At 36.9% G+C, this 25,022-nt stretch overlaps 1 protein-coding gene, 1 long non-coding RNA gene and 1 pseudogene across 5 annotated transcripts; all 3 read left to right on the forward strand.

Moving 5' to 3' along the window:
* Nucleotides 1–3,233: 3,233 nt before the first annotated feature.
* LOC145641402 (25S ribosomal RNA) lies at nt 3,234–4,038 on the forward strand (annotated as a pseudogene).
* A 2,140-nt stretch (nt 4,039–6,178) lies between these two features.
* LOC145638722 (uncharacterized) lies at nt 6,179–12,069 on the forward strand. 4 transcript variants are annotated; one of them, XR_014114693.1, is made up of 5 exons: nt 6,179–6,627; nt 6,774–6,929; nt 8,248–8,314; nt 8,667–8,743; nt 11,320–12,069. It is a non-coding gene; the product is annotated as an uncharacterized LOC145638722 (long non-coding RNA). The 4 variants fall into 4 exon arrangements; XR_014114692.1 differs by lacking the exon at nt 11,320–12,069 and having other exon boundaries at nt 6,179–6,340; nt 6,608–6,627; nt 8,667–9,647; XR_014114690.1 differs by lacking the exon at nt 11,320–12,069 and having other exon boundaries at nt 8,667–9,647.
* A 4,292-nt stretch (nt 12,070–16,361) lies between these two features.
* Nucleotides 16,362–24,348, forward strand: LOC145639796 (oxysterol-binding protein-related protein 1C-like). The gene is made up of 10 exons (XM_081691124.1): nt 16,362–17,189; nt 17,596–17,952; nt 19,753–19,852; nt 20,480–20,928; nt 21,447–21,602; nt 21,818–21,985; nt 22,070–22,210; nt 22,836–23,063; nt 23,531–23,644; nt 23,794–24,348. The coding sequence occupies exons 1-10, from the start codon at nt 16,650–16,652 to the stop codon at nt 23,956–23,958; spliced, it is 2,418 nt and encodes an 805-aa protein (XP_081547250.1). The 5' UTR covers nt 16,362–16,649; the 3' UTR covers nt 23,959–24,348.
* The last annotated feature ends 674 nt before the right edge of the window (nt 24,349–25,022 follow it).

The following is a 25,022-nucleotide window of genomic DNA, read 5'->3' on the forward strand; positions in this document are numbered from 1 at the left end:
TTGGATAGAGTTTGACATTTTATTCATATCTTTTCCATTATAGCTTGCAATTGATATTATAATATATCATTGGAAAGATAATTTCAAGGTCTATCCAACCATATAAAATTTGGATAAAAACTGTGAGGCCCGAAAATAATATATGTCTATCTTTGAATGTCTTTCAATTCGGATAGAAATAGGATTTTCAAAAAGAAAAGTTTTAGGATTTTTTGACATTTGCTACCACCTAAAACGCCTTGCTTCAGATTTGCTACCGTTTTAAAAAAAAATTTTACTTTGCTACCATCTAAATTAGAGTTTGTTAGGAATCACTACCCCATGCCTTATACCGTTACCATTTCCGTTATGAGATCCAACCACCGTCCAACCACCTTCCATCCACCTTCTAACCACCTCACTGCCACCTTCCTATCCCCCATCAATGCTGCCCCTCCCCCCTCTGGCAGCTGACGCTGGCAAACTCTTCGCCTTCCCTTTTCCTCTCCTTCCAGCCACCTTCCCTCGCAACCACCCTCACTTACAACCACCAATTCGCACCTTCACCGCACGCATTTCGTAGAGCTTCAATTCACAAACCCCCAATTCGCCACCACAACCACCACCGCCATCAATTTCGCAGACCCCTACTTCGCAGCCACCAATCCGCTGAAGCCTGCAACACCACCACAACCCCTAATTTCGCAGAGCTTCAATTCACAAACCCCCAATTCGCAAACCCTAAAAGTCGTTTGGGTGGTTTCGGGCTGGTAGCTAAGGGTTAGGGGTGTCGGTTTTTGGGTGGGGGAAGGGGAGGGGTTCGATTCCGGTGGGGTAACGGGAAGGGGGGCTGATTTCGGTGGGAGTTGGCTTCGTGGGTGGTGGGGCTTCATGGGTGAGGGATAGGGAGGGGGTTGGCTTCGTGGGTGGTGGGCCTTCGTGGGTGAGGTCGCCGGCGCCGGGCGAATCTTTTGGCGCCGGCAGGAGGAAGGGGTGGCAGTGGGTGGCTGGGTTTTTTTTTTTTTTTTTTTTTTTTAATTTTTCTTTTTTTTTTAATAAACTTAACGGAAATCCTAACGGATTCCGTTAAGTGGTAGTGATTTCTAACAAACTCTAATTTAGGTGGTAGCAAAGTAATTTTTTTTTTTTAAAACGGTAGCAAATCTAAAGTGAGGCATTTTAGGTGGTAGCAAATGTCAAAAAATCCAAAGTTTTATTCAATTTCAAACTCTTTAATCTTATCTTTTCAAAAAGGATAATTAAGATCTTTTAGAAACTTCTAGAAGCTTCTAATTAATCCTAATTGGTTTAGGAATGGGATCAAATCATTTGGACCCTCCACATGATCATTGGGTCGTAGGTAAGGTGGGCTTAGGTTCGGTTTGGACTCAGTTTGATATTTTGGCCATAACTTATTCGTTATAACTCGGATTTGGGCTTATAATATATCGTTGGAAAGCTCTTTTAAATCCCCATACAATTATTAAATCATTGGACCCAGATTATGGACCAAAATAAACTGGATTAAACGTTTTATAAAAAGAACACGAAATGAATGATTTTAAAGGACACGAAATGAATTATTTTTGGTTTAAAGGCACGAAAAGAGGAAAATAAGTTATGGTTTTGGGAAATGGGATAGGAGTTGGGTTGGTTTTATGAAATGGAAATATGTATTTAAGCACTCCAAGATTAAATACTCAACCCGACCAATAATGGCGGTGAAAGGTTGTTCATCATCGGGTTTGGTTTTGGGGAGACATTTTTAGGTGTCTACACCCATGCTGATGTATATAGAGTGTAGGGTTGATTAGAGCACTCTAATTTCTTCAAAGTAACAGTGTCGGAAGTATGACCCGTCCAGTTAAGGCCAGGAGAGCATCGCCGGTGAAAGAGGCGAGACGGTTGGTGCACAACAAAGGCTAAAGTCCTCTATTCATACTAGTCAAGGGTTGGCCACATCCTGGCCAAATAGGAATAACTTCCCACTACTTTGTTAACTTCCCACTACATGGTAACTACCCACTGTCAAGTAACCGCCACTTGATCCCACTACCAATCCCTCTTAGAATTAAGGGATGGATGCCATGTCATCCCCCACTCTTCTCAGCTGATGAGCGGTAATCACTTTGTGGTAACCGTCTCCCATGATCCCCACTATACGGGTAACCGTCAACCCACGTTCTCCAATAAACCACCCAAGTAACCGTCAAGTAACTACCCCCACTCGTGATCCCTATAAATATGATTCACTCTAGTTATCAACCACACACACATTAACTTATGCTTAGACTCTTGGAGCCTCGCAATTCTGAGCCACAAGTTCCAGCCATGGTGCACCGACTTGGATCAAGCCGTAGCTCAAGCCAACCCCTTAGCCAAATCCCATTGTGTTATAGCCTTCATAGGATATCCTATGTCTAAGGCTACGCTCATGGCCCTTGGCCATGACGCCACCTAAGGTTGGCCACCAACCCATGAGTGAGCACCTGCCCCCTAAAGAGCTTTATATTGATTTTGTTAAGTAATACTAGTGAACACTCAACTGACAGAAACACAATAGTAGTCCCATGGATCGTTCTCTTGCCCATGGTCCCATCGGTGGTGTGGTTAAGAGGTTACTTGGGCCGTCTAAGGGTGCCCTTCCCATACGGGGCCGGACCGAATGGTTGTTAGGTAAGCCTAACATAATGGGTGGAAGATCGTACTCGGGACTAGGCATGGCCTTGCCATGTGGTTGGAGCGAGGTTGTGGCCACATCAGTGGCGGAGGTATAAGCCCCCGTCTTTGCTGTGACAGTAGGCTACTATCCTACCATCGAAATTTGATAGGACAGAAATTTGAATGGTGCGTCGCCGGCGCAAATGCCGTGCAATCCGTCGAGTTATCATGAATCATCAGAGCAACGGTTAGAGCCCGCGTTGACCTTTTATCTAATAAATGCATCCCTTCCAAAGGTTAGGGTTTGTTGCACGTATTATCTCTAGAATTTCTACGGTTATCCGAGTAGCAAGTACCATCAAACAAACTATACCTGATTTAATGAGCCATTCGTAGTTTCACTGTCTGAATTAGTTCATACTTACACATGCATGGCTTAATCTTTGATACAAGCATATGACTACTAGCAAGATTAACCAGGTAGCACTCCTTGTTCGACACCGACACTCATGAGCTTGCCTAACACAATAGGTGGAAGATCGTACTCGGGACTAGGCATGGCCTTGCCATGTAGCTGGCGCAAAGTTTTGGCCACATCAGTGGCGGAGGCACTAGCCCCCGTCTTTGACTGTGACACATCTGTTAAAAAATAACGTAGATGTCCTAACATAAGCTCAACGAGAACAGAAATATCGTGTGGAACAGAAGGGTAAAAGCTCGTTTAATTCTGATTTTCAGTGCGAATACAAACCGTGAAAGCGTGGCCTAACGATCCTTTAGACCTTTTGAATTTAAAGCTAGAGGGGTCAGAAAAATTACCACAGGGATAACTAGCTTGTGAAATCCAAGCGTTCATAGCGACGTTACTTTTTTTATCCTTCGATGTCGGCTCATCCTATCATTATGAAGCAGAATTCATCAAGTGTTGGATTGTTCACCCATCAATAAGGAATGTGAGCTGGGTTTAGCCCGTCGTGAGACGGGTTAGTTCTACCCTACTGATGAAAGTGTCGCAATGGTAATTCAACTTAGTACGAGAGGAACCGTTGATTCACACAATTGGTCATCGCGCTTGGTTGAAAAGCCAGTGGCGCGAAGCTATTGTGTGTTGGATTATGATAGAACGCCTCTAAGTCGGAATCCGGGCCAGAAGCGACGCATGCGCTCGACGCTCGATTGTCGTCCTACAGTAGGGGCTTTTTCCCCAAGGGCACGTGTCGTAGGCTAAGCTCGCGCGGTGGATGTGCCGTGAGAGTCGCCTTGAAGAACAATTCCTACTAGCTAAGCGGCGGGTTGAATCCTTTGCAGACGACTTAAATACGCGACGGGGTATCGTAAGTGGCAAAGTGGCCTTGCTGCCACGATCCACTAAGATTCAGCCCTATGTCACTTCTATTCGTCCTGCCCCCCCCCCCCCCACTCTATTCCCTAAAAACACCTATATTTTGGAAAACGAGGTTAGTGTTGCTTCTTAGATGCTAAAAAATGCTAAGTAGTGGATTGAGACAAGAGACAAAGTCAAAATGTGGGGTGTGGGATGGTGCAAGGGGGTGTATCGCATATGCACAAGACATGTGCACCCAAGGACAAGGCATACAAATAACAACTAGTTTTGTCGTTTGAGGGTATGTCATCATTGCCTTAAGACATGGTGATTAAGGATGAATTAGATGGTTCTGGGCATCATCCATGACTCCTAAGGCTCTTTGGGAACCCATGGAAGTACTTGGATGCGTAATCTTGTCGGGTGAAAAAATGATGTATGGAAGCCAAATTTGAAGGCTATAATACACAAAATCGGAGCAATTTAGTAGGTGCCCGGACCTGGTGTTAGAAATTCACGGAATTTTACGGGGTGAATCCCGAGGTCATATGATGTTGTTTGGACCAATATACAACCATAAGTCGGCTACATAAAGGCCCCGTGGAAGCTTATAGCCAATACAAGTGGTGTGTACAGAAACTGGTAAATTGGATGCTTAAAGGCAAATTGGATAGTTTAACCCACCCAAATGGACTCCCGGATGGTATTAGGGTCTTTAGGTAGCTTCTCGTCAATTTTTGTTTCCGGGTATAAAAAAAGTCAAAATTTGGCAAAATTGAAGGCTATAATACACGTTTTTTGGCCAATTTCAGAGGTTTCCGGACCCGGTGTCGAAAAGTCTCGAGATACTAGGGGATACATCCCAAAGTCATATGATGCCGTTTGGAACCATATATGATCATTATATGTTGCCATAAATGTCCGTGGTAGCCTCGAGTTTATGAAATCGATGCAAGTTGTAAACAGGTAAATTGACAGTTTGAAGGTATATTGGATGTTTTTACCCACTCAAATGGACTTCTGGGGTGTATTAGGGTCCATGGGAAGCATCTCAACAATTTTTATTTTCAGGTCTATAAAAGTGAAAAATTGTCCAAAATCGAAGGCTAATACACGATTTCGGGTCATTTTTTGACATTTTTTCGAAAATTGAACTGAATACGTGGGGTGACTCTCGGGGTCATATAAGGTGGTTTGAAACCATAACACACCAATAAAGATATCTATAAAGTACCAAGAATGAGTTATGTTTCTATTTTGAAATTTTGGAATATAATGGTGTCACAAAAGTATATTGGAGTGATAGTATTGACAATAATGATGTCATATGAATATAATGATGTCATAAAAGTATATTATGATGTCATAAAAGTATATTGAAGTGATGTGACTTAACAATAATGATGTCATATGAAGTGATATTACTTGACAATAATGATGTCATATAAGTATATTGAAGTGATGTGATTTGACAATAATAATGTCATATGAATTTAATGATGTCATATTATGTAATTATATTTATAATGATGTGATATCATAGTATGATGGGACTTGACAATAGTGATGTGATGTGACTTCATACTATGGTTTGGAATTGAAAAAGAACACATGTTATATATGATGTAAATATGGATAATCATAAAACTATTCCATCACATGTGTGTTGATTGATGTGTCGATTGATAGATTATGAATATTAATTATACTTTTATAGAATTATCATAGTACTATTCATGTTTGTAATCTAAGTATCACATCTCATCTCATATTCCATCATCAATTAACACATACTGTCCCTCAAAACACCATGTCCCGGGGTCAATTGGCACATTTCCGGTATAAAACAATCTCAAAAAACAAGCAGTACGGGTAATGTGGGAGGTACCAAAGTATCAAAAATACATCCACCTACCATTCCAAACCTTTTTCCCATCTTCTGGGGCTGTTTCAACAACTTTTCCAGTTTTTCCAATTATTGCCTTTTCCCCTTACTTTCCATTTTGGGGCCCACAAAAAAATATTTTTTGGAAAAAAAAGTGGCAAAATGAAGATTAATACCTATCAGTCGGATGTTCACTACAATCTTATAAGGGTTTTAATACTACCTCTGTTACATATTATTTGCAACGATTTGACATAAAATAGAGAGAAAAAGTGTCTAATCGTTGCAAATAATATGTAATGGAGGTAGTATAAAGCTCTTTAGGGGAAGGTGGGCAACTCAGCTTGAATATCTAAAATTTAGTTATTCAACCTTGGGGCCTTCTCCGGACATGAGGTTGGTTGTGTGCATTGCCAAACGTTAGTACAATGCACAGAGAAATCTCACCGAGTCACCGGTAAACATGATTTATCACTCAAGCTAAACAACAGGTAAAATCTCAACCCTCAATTATATCATTTCAATCTATAGAATTCTTTCGATGGATAAACTCTTTGTGAAATTAATCAATTGATCCAATCTTAAGTGTGTACGGATTATGTCATTTTTGTGTTTGTTCTTGAATGGCGCATGGTATTCGTTGTCTAATTGGAATATTCGTAAAATAAATGTTCCGGGGTTTGAGTTGTCGTTCTGCCATGGACTCCGATCATCTTCTCTTATTGATTTTCCTGGCTTTCTCATCTCGGGAGCCCCAGTTGATGTGAATGTTGCTAATGTAAGTGTAGTTGTTGACTGTCTTATGTTTTCATTTACACAATTACACTACATATGGAGGATGGACGAACAGTGCCTGTAGTCTAGTTGTTGGGTGTCTTATGTTTTCATCTTCTCTTTCCTTTATATCATTGTTTTTTCTTTCAGGGATTGGATTAAATGTAGATAATAAACACCCGACCACTTGCTTTAATGCAAGGTTGCGACAAATAGCCTCTATGTCCTGCCAGCTACGCAAAGAAGATATCTTGGCCTCCTTCTTTAACAAGTTTGAGAATTTCTTTGACCAGTTCTTAAGCCAAGGTAAACCAAGTTTACTCTTTTTAATCCATATATAGTTAGCTTTTAGCTCTATTTACTTTCCTGCCCACTGTCTATTTTATGCTTATGTAGTACAGGTGCTAATGAGCTATCACGAATTTTGGCAAAAGTTTGAATTTAATTATGATGCATAAAGCTCCAAAGAAATCTTAATTATGATGTATCAATCATTCTATAGTGAGTATATATTTGCGTCATTCTGCAAGGAGTAAGATTTAATTTACTTCCCTCATCTCTCTGTTGATACTTGAGAGGAGGGCTTTATTAGAAATGGTAAAAAACTATAAAAAGTGATCATTCTATTAGTCTTTCAGGTTTCAAACCTTTAGAGGAACTCTACTACCAGACTTGGTTAGATGCAGGCCCTATCTTGTTTAAACCTCAATTACATAGAAAAGTTGCTTATACTGGTTGTCTTATATTGCTTTGCCTCAATAACCCTATCTTCTTTATTACATTCGCAATTTACTAGTATTTGGTCATTCATACCCCTTAGTTATTAAGGGCTGCGGTAAGCCTGCCTTCCCTGCGGTATGTAGCAAACTAGTAATACTTACTTTGGGGATATAAACAATTCAGAAGTTTTGGATTGTATAATTTACAAACGTTTTTTTGCAAGTGCTTTTACTTGTTTTAACTGGATGACCTTAACAAGACAATGGAGCAAATTGTTGTTATTGCCTAAAGTATGAATTTGACTGCACTATGCAAGCTTTTATTTCTTACATTTATGAACAAATGGGTTGAGGGAATTTTTTATTTACAGCCTTCATGAATTAACAAAACAGGATGCACAAATTCGCATTGGGATCAGGCATAAACCATATATATTTGAACTATATAGATCTTCCAAAAGTTTAAGGTGCATGCAGGATTGCAGCTTTAAGGGTTGCAATATTGAGACTGCTGGTCAAGTGTGTATAAATGTAATACTTGAGACACTGCATATTGATCAACTTCTTGAGTATCTTTAGCTGGAAGTAAAGAGTCTTGTGATTGTTTTTATTCAATAAATATCTTTATTCCCCTGAATCTCTTAATGGATTCTTCTAGGGACATAAGTCCTTGTCAATTTCCGGAGTACGAATGATTCTATGTGTTTGGTTCTAAAATTGGGCTTTATTTCTGATCATTGCTCTTAAAGAACACATCTTGTAAAAACTCCTTGAACTGATGATATGAATCATGTTATGTTTTGTTCTTAATCACCCATACAGTTCACATTTAAGTAAAGTTTCTTGGCTCTCTGCAGACAAATTCAGTTGTATTGACCTGATGTTCTTCTGTTTTATAACTGCAGTGGACAAAGAGTTATTGTACAGGATACACGTGAAGGCCAAACAGTGGATAATGCTGCTACTATTCAGGTAATACTTCAAAGCTATGAGCCTATGCATATACATGTCTATAAAAGGATAATGTCTATCATGTGTCCTGGTCTAGTACTAACAATTCTTCAATATCTTTATATGGTTTTGCATGCACGGTAAAATCTATGAAAGATAATGGGAAAAACAAAATTGTTAGTTCGAATATTTACATTAAGAAAATTGCAAGATATAAATGATGAATGATAACTTTACTGATATGTGATTCCAGCTTATACCGCTAAAAATTTGTTTGGTGTTAGTATCTAACACGTTGTGTTTGTTGCTATTTGCATTGGATATATTGGCATTTTTTTTCTATTCTTGTACTATATATTGATTTTTCTTACAGGGATTGACATCATCGGGATATCTATTGGCAATTGGAGATTATGGTCAAATGTGTGAACTTCACCCAGATGGCAATAGGTTTGTCATCATAGATCTTCTTTTTTTCCAATGTTGATTAAGTACATGCTTTCCTAGCATAAACATGTATTACTCATTTGAGGGATGGCTTTATTTCACGATAGTAGCCTACCTTTAAGAATGTGTGGGAGCAGCTCTCTATAGGTGCCACACTGCAGTTTACCTCCTTCACTTCTATCAGTCTTGTTTGGAAAAGAGGTGGATTCTTGCATTATTAACAAAGGTGTCAAATTGAATAGTGTATTTCTGTTTTTGGTGTGGCATTGAAAGATGAAAGATATCACAATTTGGAAAGAATGAAATGAGGACGTCTTAGCTGGTTTTTCCTGATACTGAATAGTCTTTTGTTCCGCATAATTGCCAGACATTGGTCCGCCTGTATAGTAGAGCATGACTTTTCAGTGACTTGGATTTCTTATGCTGATTAGGTCTCTCCAAGGTTTCCCTTTTCTTTTCCTTTTAGATGTGAAACTTGAGATGAGTTTACCCACTTTACTGGTGATGGGCCTAATCCAGATAGTATCTAGCACATACTATTTATGAGGCTGTAAAACAAGCCCTTGAAGATCTTCCAATACCCAGTAAACAATTACAACTAGTGAATTTGTGGGAGGGTTCCCGGGGCACCAGTACAAGATGTATTATAACTGTCAGTAGGCTTTAAGGAACAATTACTAGCATCTTGGAAAGCTTGAGTAGAAATCTTTCAAGCTCTAAAACAGCCTATATTGATAATATGATCATAAATAAAAATAGACATGAAGTGGCTCATTCTTGCAGAATTTGCGGCCTCTAATCATGAATAATAGAGTAATAGACCCTTCCATTGCCCAATCATAAATGTCAACATTTATTGTGAAGCCTGCGAATGTAATCCATTGGCCTTACGTTACATACATGTTATTAAAACCAATGCTAACTGTCTTGCTAAAGGCTATAACTAATGTCTACATAACTCGGTTTTGATGTTGCTGTAAGTCTCCTACGCTTCTTAGCCACTTTCAGAAGATAATTGTTGTCTGCAGCATGAAGAGCTTTGTATTTATGTAGCAGAAGATAAGGCTACCCATGGGACCATTATGAGATATTGGGCTTTAGATGTGAGTAGAACCAATGGGAGGCCTTATGGCGGTCACCTTATCACCATAACTTATGTGACACCATGGAGACTTTTATTGGACACTGGTAGGAAGCCTTCTTGGCCAAAAGTGAAGTGCAATCTCCATGGGTCTTTACTAGCCTCCCGCATTCTATAGAGGACTATTTAACCTTTACATATTATGGATACATGCATTGTGATATTTTTATGCAACTTTTCACCTCTTTTGTGTGTGTGTGTGTGTGTGTATCTGGTAGTTTTTTGCTCTCAAGCTGTGTATATTTTACTATTGAATTTATAATTTGATACTCGTGATTATTAAGTATATAATCTGTAATTAATTTGACTGAATGTATTGATTTGAATTTATAATCGGGAGTGATACCCAATAGCATGTTGTTGCCACAAGCAGAGTCCCGCTTTATTTCTAGGGAATCTCCCAATTGCTCCAAAGCATCAGTTCCCTTTAGCAGAATGCCTTTCAAGCAGGTGAAAGCGGTGACATTGTGCATCATTGACTGACAGAGGATTATATTGTGAGAGGATACCCTTTAGTTGTTTGTGAACCATGATACATGTAAGTAGTGTGCTACGTATGTAAATTTTCTGATTACTTTGGTTCAAATCCTCTTTCAAGGAATGTTAAGGAGGTATCTCCCTTCTCCACACACCTTACTGATCCTTTATACATCAATTTATTAATAACAGGAATACAACAAAAAAAAAAAAAATTGGAGTATTAGATCTATATATGCTCTTTTGTAGAAAAATAATTTCATGGATTGAAAAAAAAAAAGAAGTTTATAAGTGATGTAAGATTTAAAGATTTTTAAATCTAATTATTATTCTCATGTTCTGTTGATGATCTCAAAGAACAAGTGGAGTATTATTAGAAGAAAGGAATAAAAGTTGATGTCATTGTTATTAGAGGCCAATAGCATTAGACAGACAAAAATAATTGGAGTATTATTACAAAGAAGAATCAATTGTGTGGGTTTGCATAGGCAGGAAAATGTAGGAGGTTATTAGTCTTATTACTAATCTTACATGATCTCCTATTGTCTGCATGTGGAAAGAATAGGAAGAGGTTGAGAAGTTTGATAATGGCTTCAATCCAAAATTATTTATAATATTTAAAATTTGAAGGTACTTGTAAATTGTTATCAACTTATCATATTATAGTACAGAGACGTGCCAAAATATATCTTTTCCTCAAAATTATTATGCTACTCTTTTCGGTGGGTTGGTAGACCGGCTACGTTTATTGTTGACCATTTCATCTTATCTGTATTAGCACCTCTGATTTCTAATTGCTTCTTTTTAGATCAATTATTCCAATTTTCTCCATTTTAGTTTACATGAATTGTTAAAGACTTGTGGACATTGCCGTCAACAATTTGTAATTTGATGATTCAGTTGTATCTTTTAAGTTTTGTCACTTAATGACTAATATACTTTATTTTATCCTGCGTGGCAGCCTTGACTTCTTCAAAAGATTAGTCAGACACAAATTGAGTTGAAGAGTGCTCTACCATTCTTTTTCATGTGCTATTTATGAGGTTGTTTTCTTTCCCACTTTTTTTCTTCATTAAAAAAAAAAAACAAGAAATAATTAAAACAATGTTAGATGTTGCCTTTTTATTTTTGTGTATAGTAGTGCAATCCTGTTCAGAGTCGGATTTGTTTGTTTGTTTGTTTGTTTTTTTTTTTTTATTGAAGCATGTCAGATATCATTGATTGATTGAATGATTTATGGTGTCTGTATTCAATCTAGATCTGATTATACTAAGTATTTCTTTTACCACAATTTGGAATATGTTGACCAATGTTTTGGTGTTACAGAATGACAAATAAATAACATCAAGGGGGATGTGCCTGGGTTAGTTGCTTGTGTATTTGGTACTTTGGTTGCATTAGCTGTTGGTGTGTTTAATTTTTGTGATCCAAAGTTTCATCCGTAGTTAATGTCATGAAGCAAATTTGTTCGATCTGACCCTATCCTTATGTCTGTCGAACTGACTTGACTGTTTTCTATACGAGTAAAAGCTTACAATTATTTACTCCGTCAGTCTGGAAGTGCAATTAGAGGTGGTCCATAAAGTACTTAGATAGCATTTGTGACTGACTTCATCACACCCACGGTCCACACTTGTATAATCATATCTAAATATCTAATGAGGTTTGGAGTACTCCCTCATCCTTTTTTGTTTGGCTCAATGTCCTTTAAATATTGTCTTGTAATAATGACTATGAAAGACCATTAATTTATTCTCATATTCACAAAATTATGTTAGGCTCAAACAATTGGGTACTCTTTTGCTGTTGTTCTGCAAGAGCCCGCCCCAAAACCAATTGAAAAATGGACGGCAGTCTGTTACGATACGAGTATACGAGTAACATGCATATAACAATGATGCTTCCTATGTTAGATTATCATGATATTAAGAGATGATACTAGATGGGGATAGGCGTTGAGATAAGGCCTAAGAGTAGGCGTAGTACCCAGTTTAGTTTGTATTGCAGACTTGAAGTATCTTGTGGGCACCCATTTGAAGCTCTCATGTCATACGCATATTGATGTTAAAATGTGTGGACATCTAGTTAGATGGTTTCACAGCTTCCAGCTACATAAGTTTAGATTTACAAGTCAAATTCCCACCATAGATACTAGATAGATGTCCTCCAGTTCCATAGACAATGACTCTTTTGGCACCATTCTTGCCTTTTGCGTCGTATGTTTCACAAGTATGTTTTTGTTCAAGTCCCCACTCTACTCCCCACCTAAAAGAGTTACTCATTTGCTTTTCCAAGTTTCTGTTTTTAGGTCGCTACAAGTGAAAGGGGCCCAAAAACAAGGCATTATCTTCTGTAATGAGAAAAGTGAGTCGCTTTTCTTAGGGGTGAAAATATTAGGTCAATATTACCCGAGTTTAAATATGGTTTTGAGCATATTTAGCAAAGTAATGATGATAATTTGTCCATTTTTTAGGTGAAGGGTATCCTGTTTCCCATTGGGGTGGTGCGTGGTGTGGTCATACTTGATACAGTTTTATAGAAACTTTCTCAGGTATAGAACCACGCTTTGGTACCTGGGACACCTTAGTAGCTGGAGGCTTTTCTACAATAGATAGACAGTGGAATATCACATAGTTAAACCATGTTTTTTATAAGGTTTAGGAGTAGTGCAAAGGTTCTTTAATGAATGTCGTATGACTTTATATTAATGAATCGATTTCACTATTTAATTAAGTGTTTAATTAAATATCATAAGAATCTGCTTTACATAGTTTCCTTCTAGACGTCTACGAGTCAATTTGGGATGGTCTAGTTGGACTTTGCCAACTACTTAACTCATCATTGAAATAGTCTAAATCATTCTGCTCAAATATAATAATTAATATTAATAATAACTCTACTAAAGTAAAGAAATTAATAAAGCTGAGTTGGTGAGGTGGTGAGGTAGTTGTCTTGAAATCTGGTAATGGCAAATAATACTTGGTGTAAAGCACTTGGTCAAATAACTAGACCAGCACATCAGATCAAGTAGTGAGGTTTAGTGGGGCTAAGTATCTCATACTTGGTATGTCAATGGCGCTAGGTGATGCATGCAACTGCCAACTGCGTACATGATACTCGGTATATTATTAATCACTACTCGTATTTTATTGGGAGGTAAGAATTAAGAAGGCAACCTTTTAAGGCAGGGTTATTTATATTAAAAATGACTTGGTTGTACTTGTATGAGGAAGGTGGCCTGAGCCTTTAGAAATTTGAGCTTAAGGTTGGTCGTTTTCCTTACCTCGGAAAAAAAAGAATAAGTAATGAATAATACGATTATATATAAATGTGGGTAAATAGATGATAGCAGTAAGACAAAAATGGAAACAAATTTGTTTAACAGAAGAAGAAGAGTTTGATTCATCCTCATGGACATTCTTGTCTTGGTCTGGTTTAGTCACATGGGATTTGTACAGTAGCACAATGGTGGACCAATTTTAAATTCAACTCAAGAATAAAGCTTCTGTTGCTTTCAAATCCCAGTTACCCTATGCATTTATTTCAAGTTGCCCAATGCCCACCAGCCACCAGGCACCAGGCACCACTAATTTCTGTGATTAAATCTCTGAATTTTATTTTAAATTGTTGCTTCACTTTAGCAGTTGTGATTGTAAATCTTTGTTATGTGTTGGCAAGTAAATTAATCAAGTTTTGGTGAATAATCCAAAGTAGAGCAACATTTAATATAGATTTGACAGCAAATCTTTCTTCCCATCTAAACTAAAATTCTGGAGTGGCAATATACATGTACAATACAAGAAAAATGTACTAGAAATAAGACGATAGTGAGATATAGAATGCTGAAGCTGATGCCTGAAACAGGTGAGCTAACAAAAAGGAGTAGATGGTATTTATGTTGCAGCCTGCAGGAGTGAGATTGAGCTGGAAAGTTGTTGTTTGGCAATTGGCAGGGGTGAGTCAGCAGCCTAGAATTGAAGATAGAGAGAGAAATCCCTGGAATCAGATCCTAATCGTCTTTGTTGTTGGCTAGTACCAGTATTAGCGTTTCAATTTCATCAATCAAACAAACTTCATATCAACTGAACCTGATTCGCCTTCTAGAACTGTTTTCTTTTGTCAGGGATGCCTTCTCTTCTCTTCTCTTCCTCCCATTGTTTTTTTTTTTTGTTTTACATCATTAGTACTGTATTAAGTACTACTCGTACGTAGTATTATATTAATAATCATTTTTTGGTTTTGGCTAATACTCGTATCTTCTTTTTTATGTTGCACATGAATAAATTAATTATTGATTCGCCTTCCACAATCACTTTACAGTTTACACATTACAAATAGATGCAATTATCACTGTGCCCACAATTGACCATCTCAATTCAACTGTAACTATCTTGCTTTTTGTCCCCTTTTCTTGCCCGCGGCCCTTTATGTCTCGCTAATTTCATTTTGTTTACTAGTACTAGATTTGATCCATGTCTTGTCATTACTCCATCCTAAATCACCCTCCTTTGTTTAGCTTAACAACACAAAACACGGTCAAGAGTCTACATATATAATATATGGAGTATCCGATACTCCAAAGACTCCTACGTCTTGGGCGTTGTACCTACCTTCGTCTTCATGTAATATTCAATGCATATGATTACAAGTTTGGCAATGGAGAGAATATTATTCGAAAATTTGGCTAGGATCTAAAGGGTGAATACAACATTAAACAAAGACTAGTATAGGCATGACCAAGAAAAGTAGAGTTAAGATTTCCATGTGTCTCTTTAACCATGACTTAGTATAATTTGGAAAAGATTGTCTTTAAATTCAAGTAAAGAGTTTTATAATCTAGGTGCTTGTTCAATTTCGATAGCTAAAGTCAAGTGATGATTAGCGCGTTATACTTTTTGGTGTAAATGTATTAAACAAATCCAAACCCGTGAAGTTATACTTGTTGTAGATATGAGTAATCTGATTACTGAAAGCAAAGGCAAAGAATAGCAGGCTAGCAGCCATTTTGTACTCATGAAACCATTAGCAAGCGTAATGATTAAGCTAATAACTAAGTCTAAACCATCCTATGAAGTATGAATGCAAAGAAATCAGGAATGAGTAACTACCTAACAAGTCATCTAACTTTTTATTTAAATGATATAAAACCAATGATATTGACAAGGTAATACTTTGTATAATGTGTTTTTGTGTGAATATATTACTTAATTAGGATTAATTTACCCTCCAATTTAATTATGACTAATATTGTATAAACGATCTTACTTTTTGAATATTTTGTTAAATCAATCTTCTATTACAAAGAGACTAACAAATCATGTACTAGTACAAAATATTCTTCGTTCTCTACAAAAAATTATGATTTCACTTTTCAATATTTATTGGTTATAGTAGTGTGAGTATCCAACCATACTCCTGCCCGTCGCAACAATGGGCATTGACCCTCTCATAAGTTACAACCCCGGTCATTCACCATCTAATTGAAACTTTGAATTGCTTCCCTTTGTCATCCTACAAGCCAACACCTATGCATCTAGCAAATGGTACAATCAACATAAACTTATCCAAAATTTACTAAAACTTATTCTACTTGTAATTTGAATATCATTAACCCTTCCTTATCAAGTGAAAATATTCACACAACTTCTTGAGTTCATATAAAGGTTAAATATAAGATAAATTTAGGAAAAATAAGTCAAATAAGATTAAAAAGAACTACCTTTACAACTTAAATCAAGGAAATGATCATTTTTTCAAAACAAAAATATAAAACAGAACTTGTTGAGCATATTAAAAATTACTACGAACGAATAATAAAAAAATTTGAAATGGTATTTAAGTCAGTAGGGACTATCTATTTTACTTGATTTAAATCATTTCCCAAATTATTTGTAACATAACTTTATTTTGTTGTTATTGATTTGCTTAAATCGTTGTACAATTAATTGGACGGAGTAGTAGATAGTATAATTGTATTTTTTTTTATTCTGAAAAAAATGAGGTGATGAAGATGGTAAAAGAGGAAAATAAAAGGCATATTCCAATTCCAAGTCCAACCGCCTGAATAATACAAAGTTTAAACCGAAAAAACACTTGACCATCCATCCATTCACGAATCACCGGTTGTATCTGTTTCTGTTTCCAGAGTGAGATGATCCGCTCTGTTTGTCTCTCTTATTTTCTTGTTTATTGAATCATCATCATCAACCGGAACCCGATGATGCAACTGCCTGTCTACTTCACTCCGGTCAGATCATATTCTTAATTTTATTCCGCCAAATTTGGGATCACATGCATCCTTTCTGCTGCGTTTCTCCAATCTCTAATCGCGACCAACCCTCTGCCTTCCCTCCAATGCCGTCCCACTCTCTCTCCTCCGCCGACGCCCCGCATACTAACGGCTGCGATGATGCGGTGATCAGGAGGAGAGAGAACACCACCACCGCCACCGCCACCACCTCCGCCAGCACCATCGGCAACGCTACTAATCAAATTCACAACAATAACAGCAGTATTCTAAATCACCAGCAACTGTCGACGGTGGATCAGAGAGAAGTGAAGATAAACGATATAGTCGGAAATGGAATATCTGGGATATTGTATAAATGGGTCAATTATGGAAAAGGATGGAGACCCAGGTGGTTTGTGCTACAAGATGGTGTTCTTTCTTATTATAAAATTCATGGTCCTCATAAAATTACCCTTACTTTGGAGTCTGAGAAGGGTTTCAAGGTCATCGGCGATGAGTCTATGCGCAGAATTCGCCGTTCCGGTAACAATTCTTCCTCCAACCCGCTCCGCCGTAAGCCCTTCGGTGAGGTTCACCTCAAGGTACTTTCTTTTTCTTTTCTTTTTTTTTTTTTTAATTTTAATTTTATTTGCTTTTTCGATCGATGTCGTATGCAGAATTCCATTTCCTTTGTTAGATTCTGTGAGAACAGAAGTTGCTTTTTTTTTTTTTTTTTTTTTTTTGTATTTGGATTTGGGAAATGTTAGTTTGTACTTGGTACTTTGTATTCGCATGATTTAGGTAGTTACTGAATAGATGTGACATGATGATTAGTTAAGTTTTAGTACAATTACTTTGATTTATAACTGGAAATGCAGCTTTAATGAGAGGAATTCAGGGATGTTGTTATTTTGCTTTATTGATATTCGCCAGAATTATCTCTATTAGCACTATGCTTTCTTGTTCATGATATATTTAAATCAGCTTTGAAAGTTCCTCTTATTGTAGGTTTCATCAATCCGCGAAAGCAGATCAGATGACAAGAGATTTTCCATTTATACTGGTACAAAGAGACTGCATTTAAGAGCTGAAACTCGTGAGGATCGAATGACTTGGGTGGATGCCCTGCAAGCTGTCAAGGATATGTTTCCTCGGATGTCCAATAGTGAGCTGATGGCCCCCATTGACAATGTTGCTCTTTCCACTGAAAAGCTGAGGCAAAGGCTCCAACAAGAGGGTGTCAGTGAAGCAGTCATACAGGACAGTGAGCAAATTATGAGGGCTGAGTTTGCAGGGATGCAGAATCAACTTGTATTGCTCAAGCAGAAGCAGTGGATGCTTATTGATACGTTGCGTCATTTAGAGGTACATGTTAACAAAATTAGACTACAGCCTGCTAATCGGTTTCAGCATTCTTCTTCAGTTTCTCCTGTGTACCAATACTGATTTTTAGTTTTTATTAATTTTGGGTTATGTTATTCTTGTCTAATGATTTACCTAATTTGTATTCACTGATCTGATAAATTGTATAGCCTGCCTTCCCACTATTGTAATTAACAAGGTATTATTGAATCTATTGAATAGGTATATTATGAAATCTCTTTCTTAAACATAAGGCAAATATTTTTTGACAGTAGTATTGTATGATGTTCAATTGATTGCCAAGAATCCATGAGATTAATTAGATCTCAGGACTAAGCTTACATTTTTACTAAGGTACATATGAGCCCTATACTTGGCCTATTGTATCTATCTTAGGGAAACCCAAATTGGGTGATTATTTTCTGAGTGATGAAGTGTATGAGGATTCAACTTCAGGTCATTGCTCTGGGAATCTCAATATCATCACTCCACTTCCACAAAATGCATACATGAGTAATCAAGCATGTATTATCACCAGACATACTTATCTGTCCATCAAAATATCAAACAGAGCTTAATATGTTCATGTTATGGAGTTACCATTCTCCCTGCCAAATTCTTCGCAACTACCTGCAGACTGTTAGGACTTAGGATTCATTAGGTGGCTGGGAAACTATTGATTTGTATAGATGTTGATAGAATTCTTTTTAAGAAGTAGAGGTAAATCAAGGATGAGTTGAATGAAAGTGGTATAAAATGATATAGAAGAATTGGATTTTCGGGATCATATGATATTGCAGATGAGTGAGGTGGAGAAGATTATACTTAAGCGACTCATGGAGATGCATTTTTGACATTTTGGTCCATGAAGCTGATCATTTTTTTTGGAAGGGGGATTCAGGCTCTAATTTAGTTGTTTTTGTAACCAAGTCAAACTTTGTACACTAATTGTGATAAGTGAATATTTGGTGATAACTTCATTTTCCGAGTACCTATGGTGTACTCAAGTTGGGGTGTTTGATGGTGGAGTACTGGATTTGATGGTGCTAATGTCAAGTTAGACAAGCTATTATGCATGATATGAGTGAAATCTGTTCATTAGTATCCAACTGACATCAGCTTTCACCTGAGTTTCCCTGATCAATGCTCAGCTTCTTCAGCTTTTTTGCTGATGCATCTTGATAGCACATCGAAGCAAATTTCTTTGACTAACTGGAATACTCTTACCTTGGTTGCCGTCTACCAGTCATCTTGTGCATTCCTTTTCCCCATTGCTTTTAAACAGTTTAATTGTCTGCATTTTTCTTCTATCAAGGCAGTATAGCAGTAATGGCATCTGAGGGTGTAGACTTAATTTTGGGTATCCCTATTGTCAGCTTCTGACAGCATATTGAAGATGGACTTATCCAAAGTTCTAAAATGTTGCATTTGAACTGATTTATATATTAAAAAAATATATATAATTGAGTCACTTTGAGATTTTTTTTTTTCCCTATTTACAGTTGCTCTGATCTAAGTCCGCTATTCTGTTTCATGGATGATAAGGTCTCTAAAGCTTTTGTCTCAAATTAGCAAATTTGCAACTTTTTCAATGCATAACCTATTATGTATTGCAAGGGAATAGATCAACTCCATTAGCAATTCAAAACTACTGAACTATGAAGATTTGAGTTGCTGTTTTGCATTTTAATTAGAAGATACTGCAAGTTATTCTTGCTTTCTAGATTACTTAGTTATACACAATACTTGCTGTAAATCTGACCTCTAAGAGAATTATTTCTTTTTTACTTGGCCTTATTGTAGACCGAAAAGGTGGACTTGGAGAACACAGTTGTTGACGAGAGTCAGAAGCAGTCAAAAGAGCAAGGGGCGACCTCCAGAACAAAACAAGATAAATCTAGTGGTAAGACTTTTATGTTTGACATTGTTTAGCTATTCTGGTTAGTTGTTCTATCTTTGTAAGTCTCCAAGATGCCTTCCTTAGTACTTGAAGAATCTGGAAGAGTTGTGCTTGATCTCAGCTTTACCAACCATTTCATGTTGATATGATATTAGCTTTGCATTGCATGTTTGGGATTGTGCTCTGTGGCTCTGACATTGAGCTTAGTTCCTGATTATTTAATAATTTGTTTGAGTATTGATCTGAATCATCTGATTTAATTTCTATATTTTGGAATTTTGGCTACTATCTATTGCTCCTGTTTCAAACTGAAAGGTTAGCAGTGCTTACGAAAATTCTTGTAATTGATGGCATATAAATCTGCAATAATTTTCTAGAATTTGAGTAACAAAGGCTAGCTTGTGTTTTTCTGTACAGTCTAATGCACTTTCAGATCATGTGATTTTCATTCTTAAATAATAGCTTTCTGTTTTTAATTAATTTTGTTAGTGCACACAATCGAGGATGGGTTATACTTTCCAAATTTATATGCTTAATTAATAATGCCCTTTCTTCTTGCTATGGCTGAATGGAAAAAGTAGTTGCTTCTTTTTTTTTTTTTTTCACATTATGTGTCTGTCCTTCCTGCAGAAGCAACTCCAAGTGATTCTGATGATGATAATGATAGGGCTGATGCTGCAGAGGAAGACACAGATGAAGATGAAAACGCCTTTTTTGACACAAGGGACTTTTTATCATCAAGTTCATTCAAAAGCAGTGCATCTGATTTGAGGATATCATCTTTTTCCTCGGATGATGATGATTTTCATGCTGCTGAATCTGAGGAGGATGTTGATCCTTCTATCAAAGATGCAGTAGCTAACTTTCCTTATGTCAAACGACGTAAGAAATTGCCTGATCCTAAGGAGAAAGAGAAAGGAGTTAGTCTTTGGTCTATGATAAAAGATAATATTGGAAAAGACCTTACAAAAGTTTGTCTTCCTGTTTATTTTAATGAACCAATCTCTTCTCTACAAAAATGCTTCGAAGAATTGGAGTATTCGTATCTCCTTGACAGGGCAAACGCATGGGGAAAGCAGGTAATATTCAAGATTATGTCATGTCGTTTTGTCTCATCTTGATTTCTTCATCACCTTTAAAATATGCTATTCGTATTGCCAGAATTCCACAATTGGTGAATCTACCTTTTCTTTCTGCTTGTTGTTGTGTGCCTATTTTAAACAAAAATATTGCAGCTTTTGTCAAATTTCTTCAATCTGCATTAATGGGACAGAGATGAGGTTTTATGATGTATTTTATTTCTTTTATGAAAATCTTGTTCAATCCGATCCCCTTGAGGATGCTTTCTCATCTTCCTTTCCAGTCATTTTTCAGATATGTGAATTTAGGTTAGTGTACTCCCCACCTGGCCTATTGTTGTTGGGAAGTTGAAAACAGAAATTGTCTTCTGCATGTACTGTATAGAAATTAGAAAGGCTTAACAACTATTTCATACGGCTCAAACCTTAGGATTGGTTTTTTGTGCTTATCGCATAATACATCTGTGAACTGATTTAGATTCTTATTCTTGATTGTGTTGTTGAAATGATTATTTCAGGGAAATAGCCTTATGAGAATCCTCAATGTAGCTGCGTTTGCTGTTTCTGGATATGCTTCTACCGAGGGACGAATCTGTAAGCCATTTAATCCATTGTTGGGAGAAACTTATGAAGCTGATTTTCCTGATAAAGGACTCCGATTTTTCTCAGAAAAGGTTTCTATCTCTCACCTGAAAGTGCCATGTTAATATGTTATTAGTGATTTCTATTTTTCAATTATATTTTGATATGGATAATGCTTTTCCTTTCATTTGGTAAGTTTTCTTATGATGATTCGGAATTGAGACCTTGAAGTTCTGGAAATATAATAGCCTGAATTATTGTTTTAGAAAAAGGAAACTGAATCGTTAGGTTTGTTATTTTGTTCTAGGTAAGTCATCATCCTATGATAGTTGCCTGTCATTGTGATGGAACTGGATGGAGATTATGGGGTGACAGCAATTTGAAAAGTAAATTTTGGGGCCGCTCTATACAACTTGATCCTGTTGGAATTCTGACCTTAGATTTTGATGATGGAGAAGTTTTTCAATGGAGTAAGGTGAGCTTCATAAACAAATATTGGCTAATATGAAGTGTTCTCTTATGCTCAATTTGAGAATTACAAAGTAATTTTTATTTGTAGGTAACCACATCCATATACAACCTTATATTAGGAAAGCTATATTGCGAACACTACGGTACGATGCGTATACAGGGAAATCGGGAGTATTCCTGCAAGTTGAAGTTCAAGGAGCAGTCTATTATTGACCGAACTCCTCGACAGGTACTGTCCCTCTTCCTTCCAAAACCAAACCTTGATGAGATATCCCCTCTTCACCAACTTTTTTTTTTTTTTTTTTGGGTCTTGTGAGGAGCTGTTTTAATATAATTTGACCTATGATGGGTAACATTACTAATATATCAAATCACTTAAATGAATTTGAAAGATCTTTTCCATTTGTGTTTTGGAATCAGGTAGATTTGATATAGAAAACACCGAAGCTTCAGGCTCATTACCGTCCTCTGCCCTGAAAAAGGGCTAGAAAATGTGGAAAACTAAAGCAGAACTGCATAACATTAGTTTTTCCTTCTATTTCATTTCTAGTGAACTTGTTTCTGTCTCCATTGGATACCTTGCTCTCGTGTTTAAGATTCTAGGAAGTACTTGGTAGTGTAAAAGTTAATGTATGGACTGTGCATAATTATTTATACCCTGGATTAAAATTGTACAGTGTTCTTGTTCTAGAGTTGGGTTTCTAGTAAATTTGTGTATTATTTAAAGTTGGTGATCTTGATTTTGACGGTTGACGTTGCCTTTTTGCTCTAATACTAAGTGGAGTAGGTTTATGTTGATGCTTAACACATCAAGAAAATTTTACCTGCTTTCTAAATATCTGATTGCTTTCCAGGTGCAAGGTATAGTGCAAGACAGAAATGGGAAAACAGTTGCTACATTGTTTGGGAAGTGGGATGAAAGCATGCATTATGTAAATGGTGACTGCTTAGGTAAAGGAAAGGGAGATGCTGTCTCAGAAGCCCGGTTATTGTGGAGGCGAAGCAAGCCTCCCAGATACCCAACCAGATATAATCTAACTCGCTTTGCGATGACATTGAATGAGCTTACTCCTGGATTGAAGGTAACTACTGAAATCCGTGTCCCTTTCTTTAATTTTGCTCAAATTCTATGTGCTATAGTTCCTGATTCTACCTTAAATTACTGTTGATTGGTAATATAAATGTTTCGAGCCCACCCATAAAGAGTTAGGTCATCCTTGGACTATCTCATTTGTTGGAATGATCAATCTGGTTAGTTTCATTGTTCAAATAGAATTAGATCTTGCAGATTGATTCATTTTTAAGAGCTGCGCCTTAGTCTAGTTAAACAAGACCTCCTGAGTTGCTTCAAAAAAAAAAAAAAAAAACAAGACCTCCTGAGCACTTGTTATGCATGGATACTGCAAAGCAAAGTCCTTGAATGACTCACTTTTTTCTATTATTATTATTATTATTATTGAGAGCTAACGAAATTGGGAATATATCTTCAGAGGGTTAAATGTGCTTATTGTGGATTTGGATTATTTATTTTTTGTTTCTGTTAATATAGGAGAAGCTGCCCCCTACTGATTCTAGGCTAAGGCCCGACCAGAGGTACCTGGAAAACGGGGAGTATGAGAAGGCAAATGCAGAGAAGTTGCGGCTAGAGCAAAGGCAGCGGCAGGTAATTAAATTTCTGATATCACAATGTTAAATTATTGAATTTGGCTCCCTATGCTTTTCCTTAGTTATCTCTCTTTGAGGGGACGATCTTTCATGATCAGACTTCTGAAAGACGATGTAGTGAAAAACTGTTTGTGCTTGCCATTCCAGGCTCGAAAAATGCAAGAGAGGGGCTGGAAGCCACGGTGGTTTGCCAAGGATAAAGAATCTGATACATATCAATTAGTCGGAGGGTATTGGGAGGCCAGGGAACAGGGCAACTGGGAATCATGTCCTGATATCTTTGGCCAAATTTCTCCTGAGTTATTGGACTGATTACACGCATCTGAAGTCACCTTACTCACCTATTTGGTTAGCCCAAAAGGCCAAAAAAACACACATTTTTCATGCGTCTATATAATTCTTTTACCATCATATATGGGTAGGCTAGTGATGCATTGATAGAATTGAGTCGTTTATATATGTGAATTACATATTGTAAAGTATACTAGATGATAGGTAAATCATAAAAGAATCTCTATTTTTCAATTCTTTTTGCCATGGCATATAGGCTCCTGATCCCATGCTTATTCTGAGCTTTTAAGCAAGTGTGTAGAAATCGCTCGTGATATACAGAGAAACTAGTATCATAGGCATGTCCAAACATGATATATTTGTATCTCATTGGCAAAGCTAAAGTGAGCACTTAATGTTAAGCATATGAAATTTTTTACAGAAGGTAATGGGATATCTGGATTCCAAACATTTTGCGACCAATATTTACTGTTTTCATTTGTAATTATGACAAAACAATCTCAACTGTTTCTATCAAGAGTTGGACAAACTGGTAATAAACTTAAATTTAGACCGCCTACGTGCTAAGTAGCTACGAGTAGTTTTTTAAAGCTTAATTTGGTTTGTAAAATTTGTGTATATAGCAATAAAAATGTTATGGGTAATTTGAAAGAATAGGTGGAAGGTACAAGTAGTCTTTTATAATCGTATTGCGAGGCTTTTATGGTATCCAGGGTCCATGGAATTTGAGAATTGAGATGCCAACTTTGAATGCTTTCTTCGCTTAACTCTCTGCTCTCTGCTCTCTGCTCTCTGATGTTTGGTCTTTTCCAGTTTACAGCCATTTTCTTTATTCTATCTATCTCACTTTTCAGTATGACAGTATCAGTTTCTCCCTCCCAAAATATAGCAAGCAGGCCTAGATTTGATTCATCAAACTCTGCATCACCCTTGCCTGTATGACGCAATCAAAGTTTATAAAATCTTCTTCACTTGATTTAAATACTCTTCTTTTTATTAAGACATCAGTTTGTCATCCTGTCTATCAATGAATGACCTATCACTCAGTCAGTGACAGTATCTGCAACATCAACACTGGAGTATAA

This window comes from Chenopodium album, chromosome 7 (genome assembly GCF_948465745.1).
Source record: "Chenopodium album chromosome 7, dcCheAlbu1.1, whole genome shotgun sequence".
Taxonomy (NCBI): domain Eukaryota; kingdom Viridiplantae; phylum Streptophyta; class Magnoliopsida; order Caryophyllales; family Amaranthaceae; genus Chenopodium; species Chenopodium album.

Bases quoted from the DNA above. Each gene is read 5' to 3' on its own strand.
- LOC145639796 (XM_081691124.1), top strand. From the start codon at position 16,650: ATGCATCCTTTCTGCTGCGTTTCTCCAATCTCTAATCGCGACCAACCC. The intron at 22,211-22,835 runs GTACTGTCCCTC...ATTGCTTTCCAG, and splicing joins TTGACCGAACTCCTCGACAG to GTGCAAGGTATAGTGCAAGA. The intron at 23,645-23,793 runs GTAATTAAATTT...TTGCCATTCCAG, and splicing joins TAGAGCAAAGGCAGCGGCAG to GCTCGAAAAATGCAAGAGAG.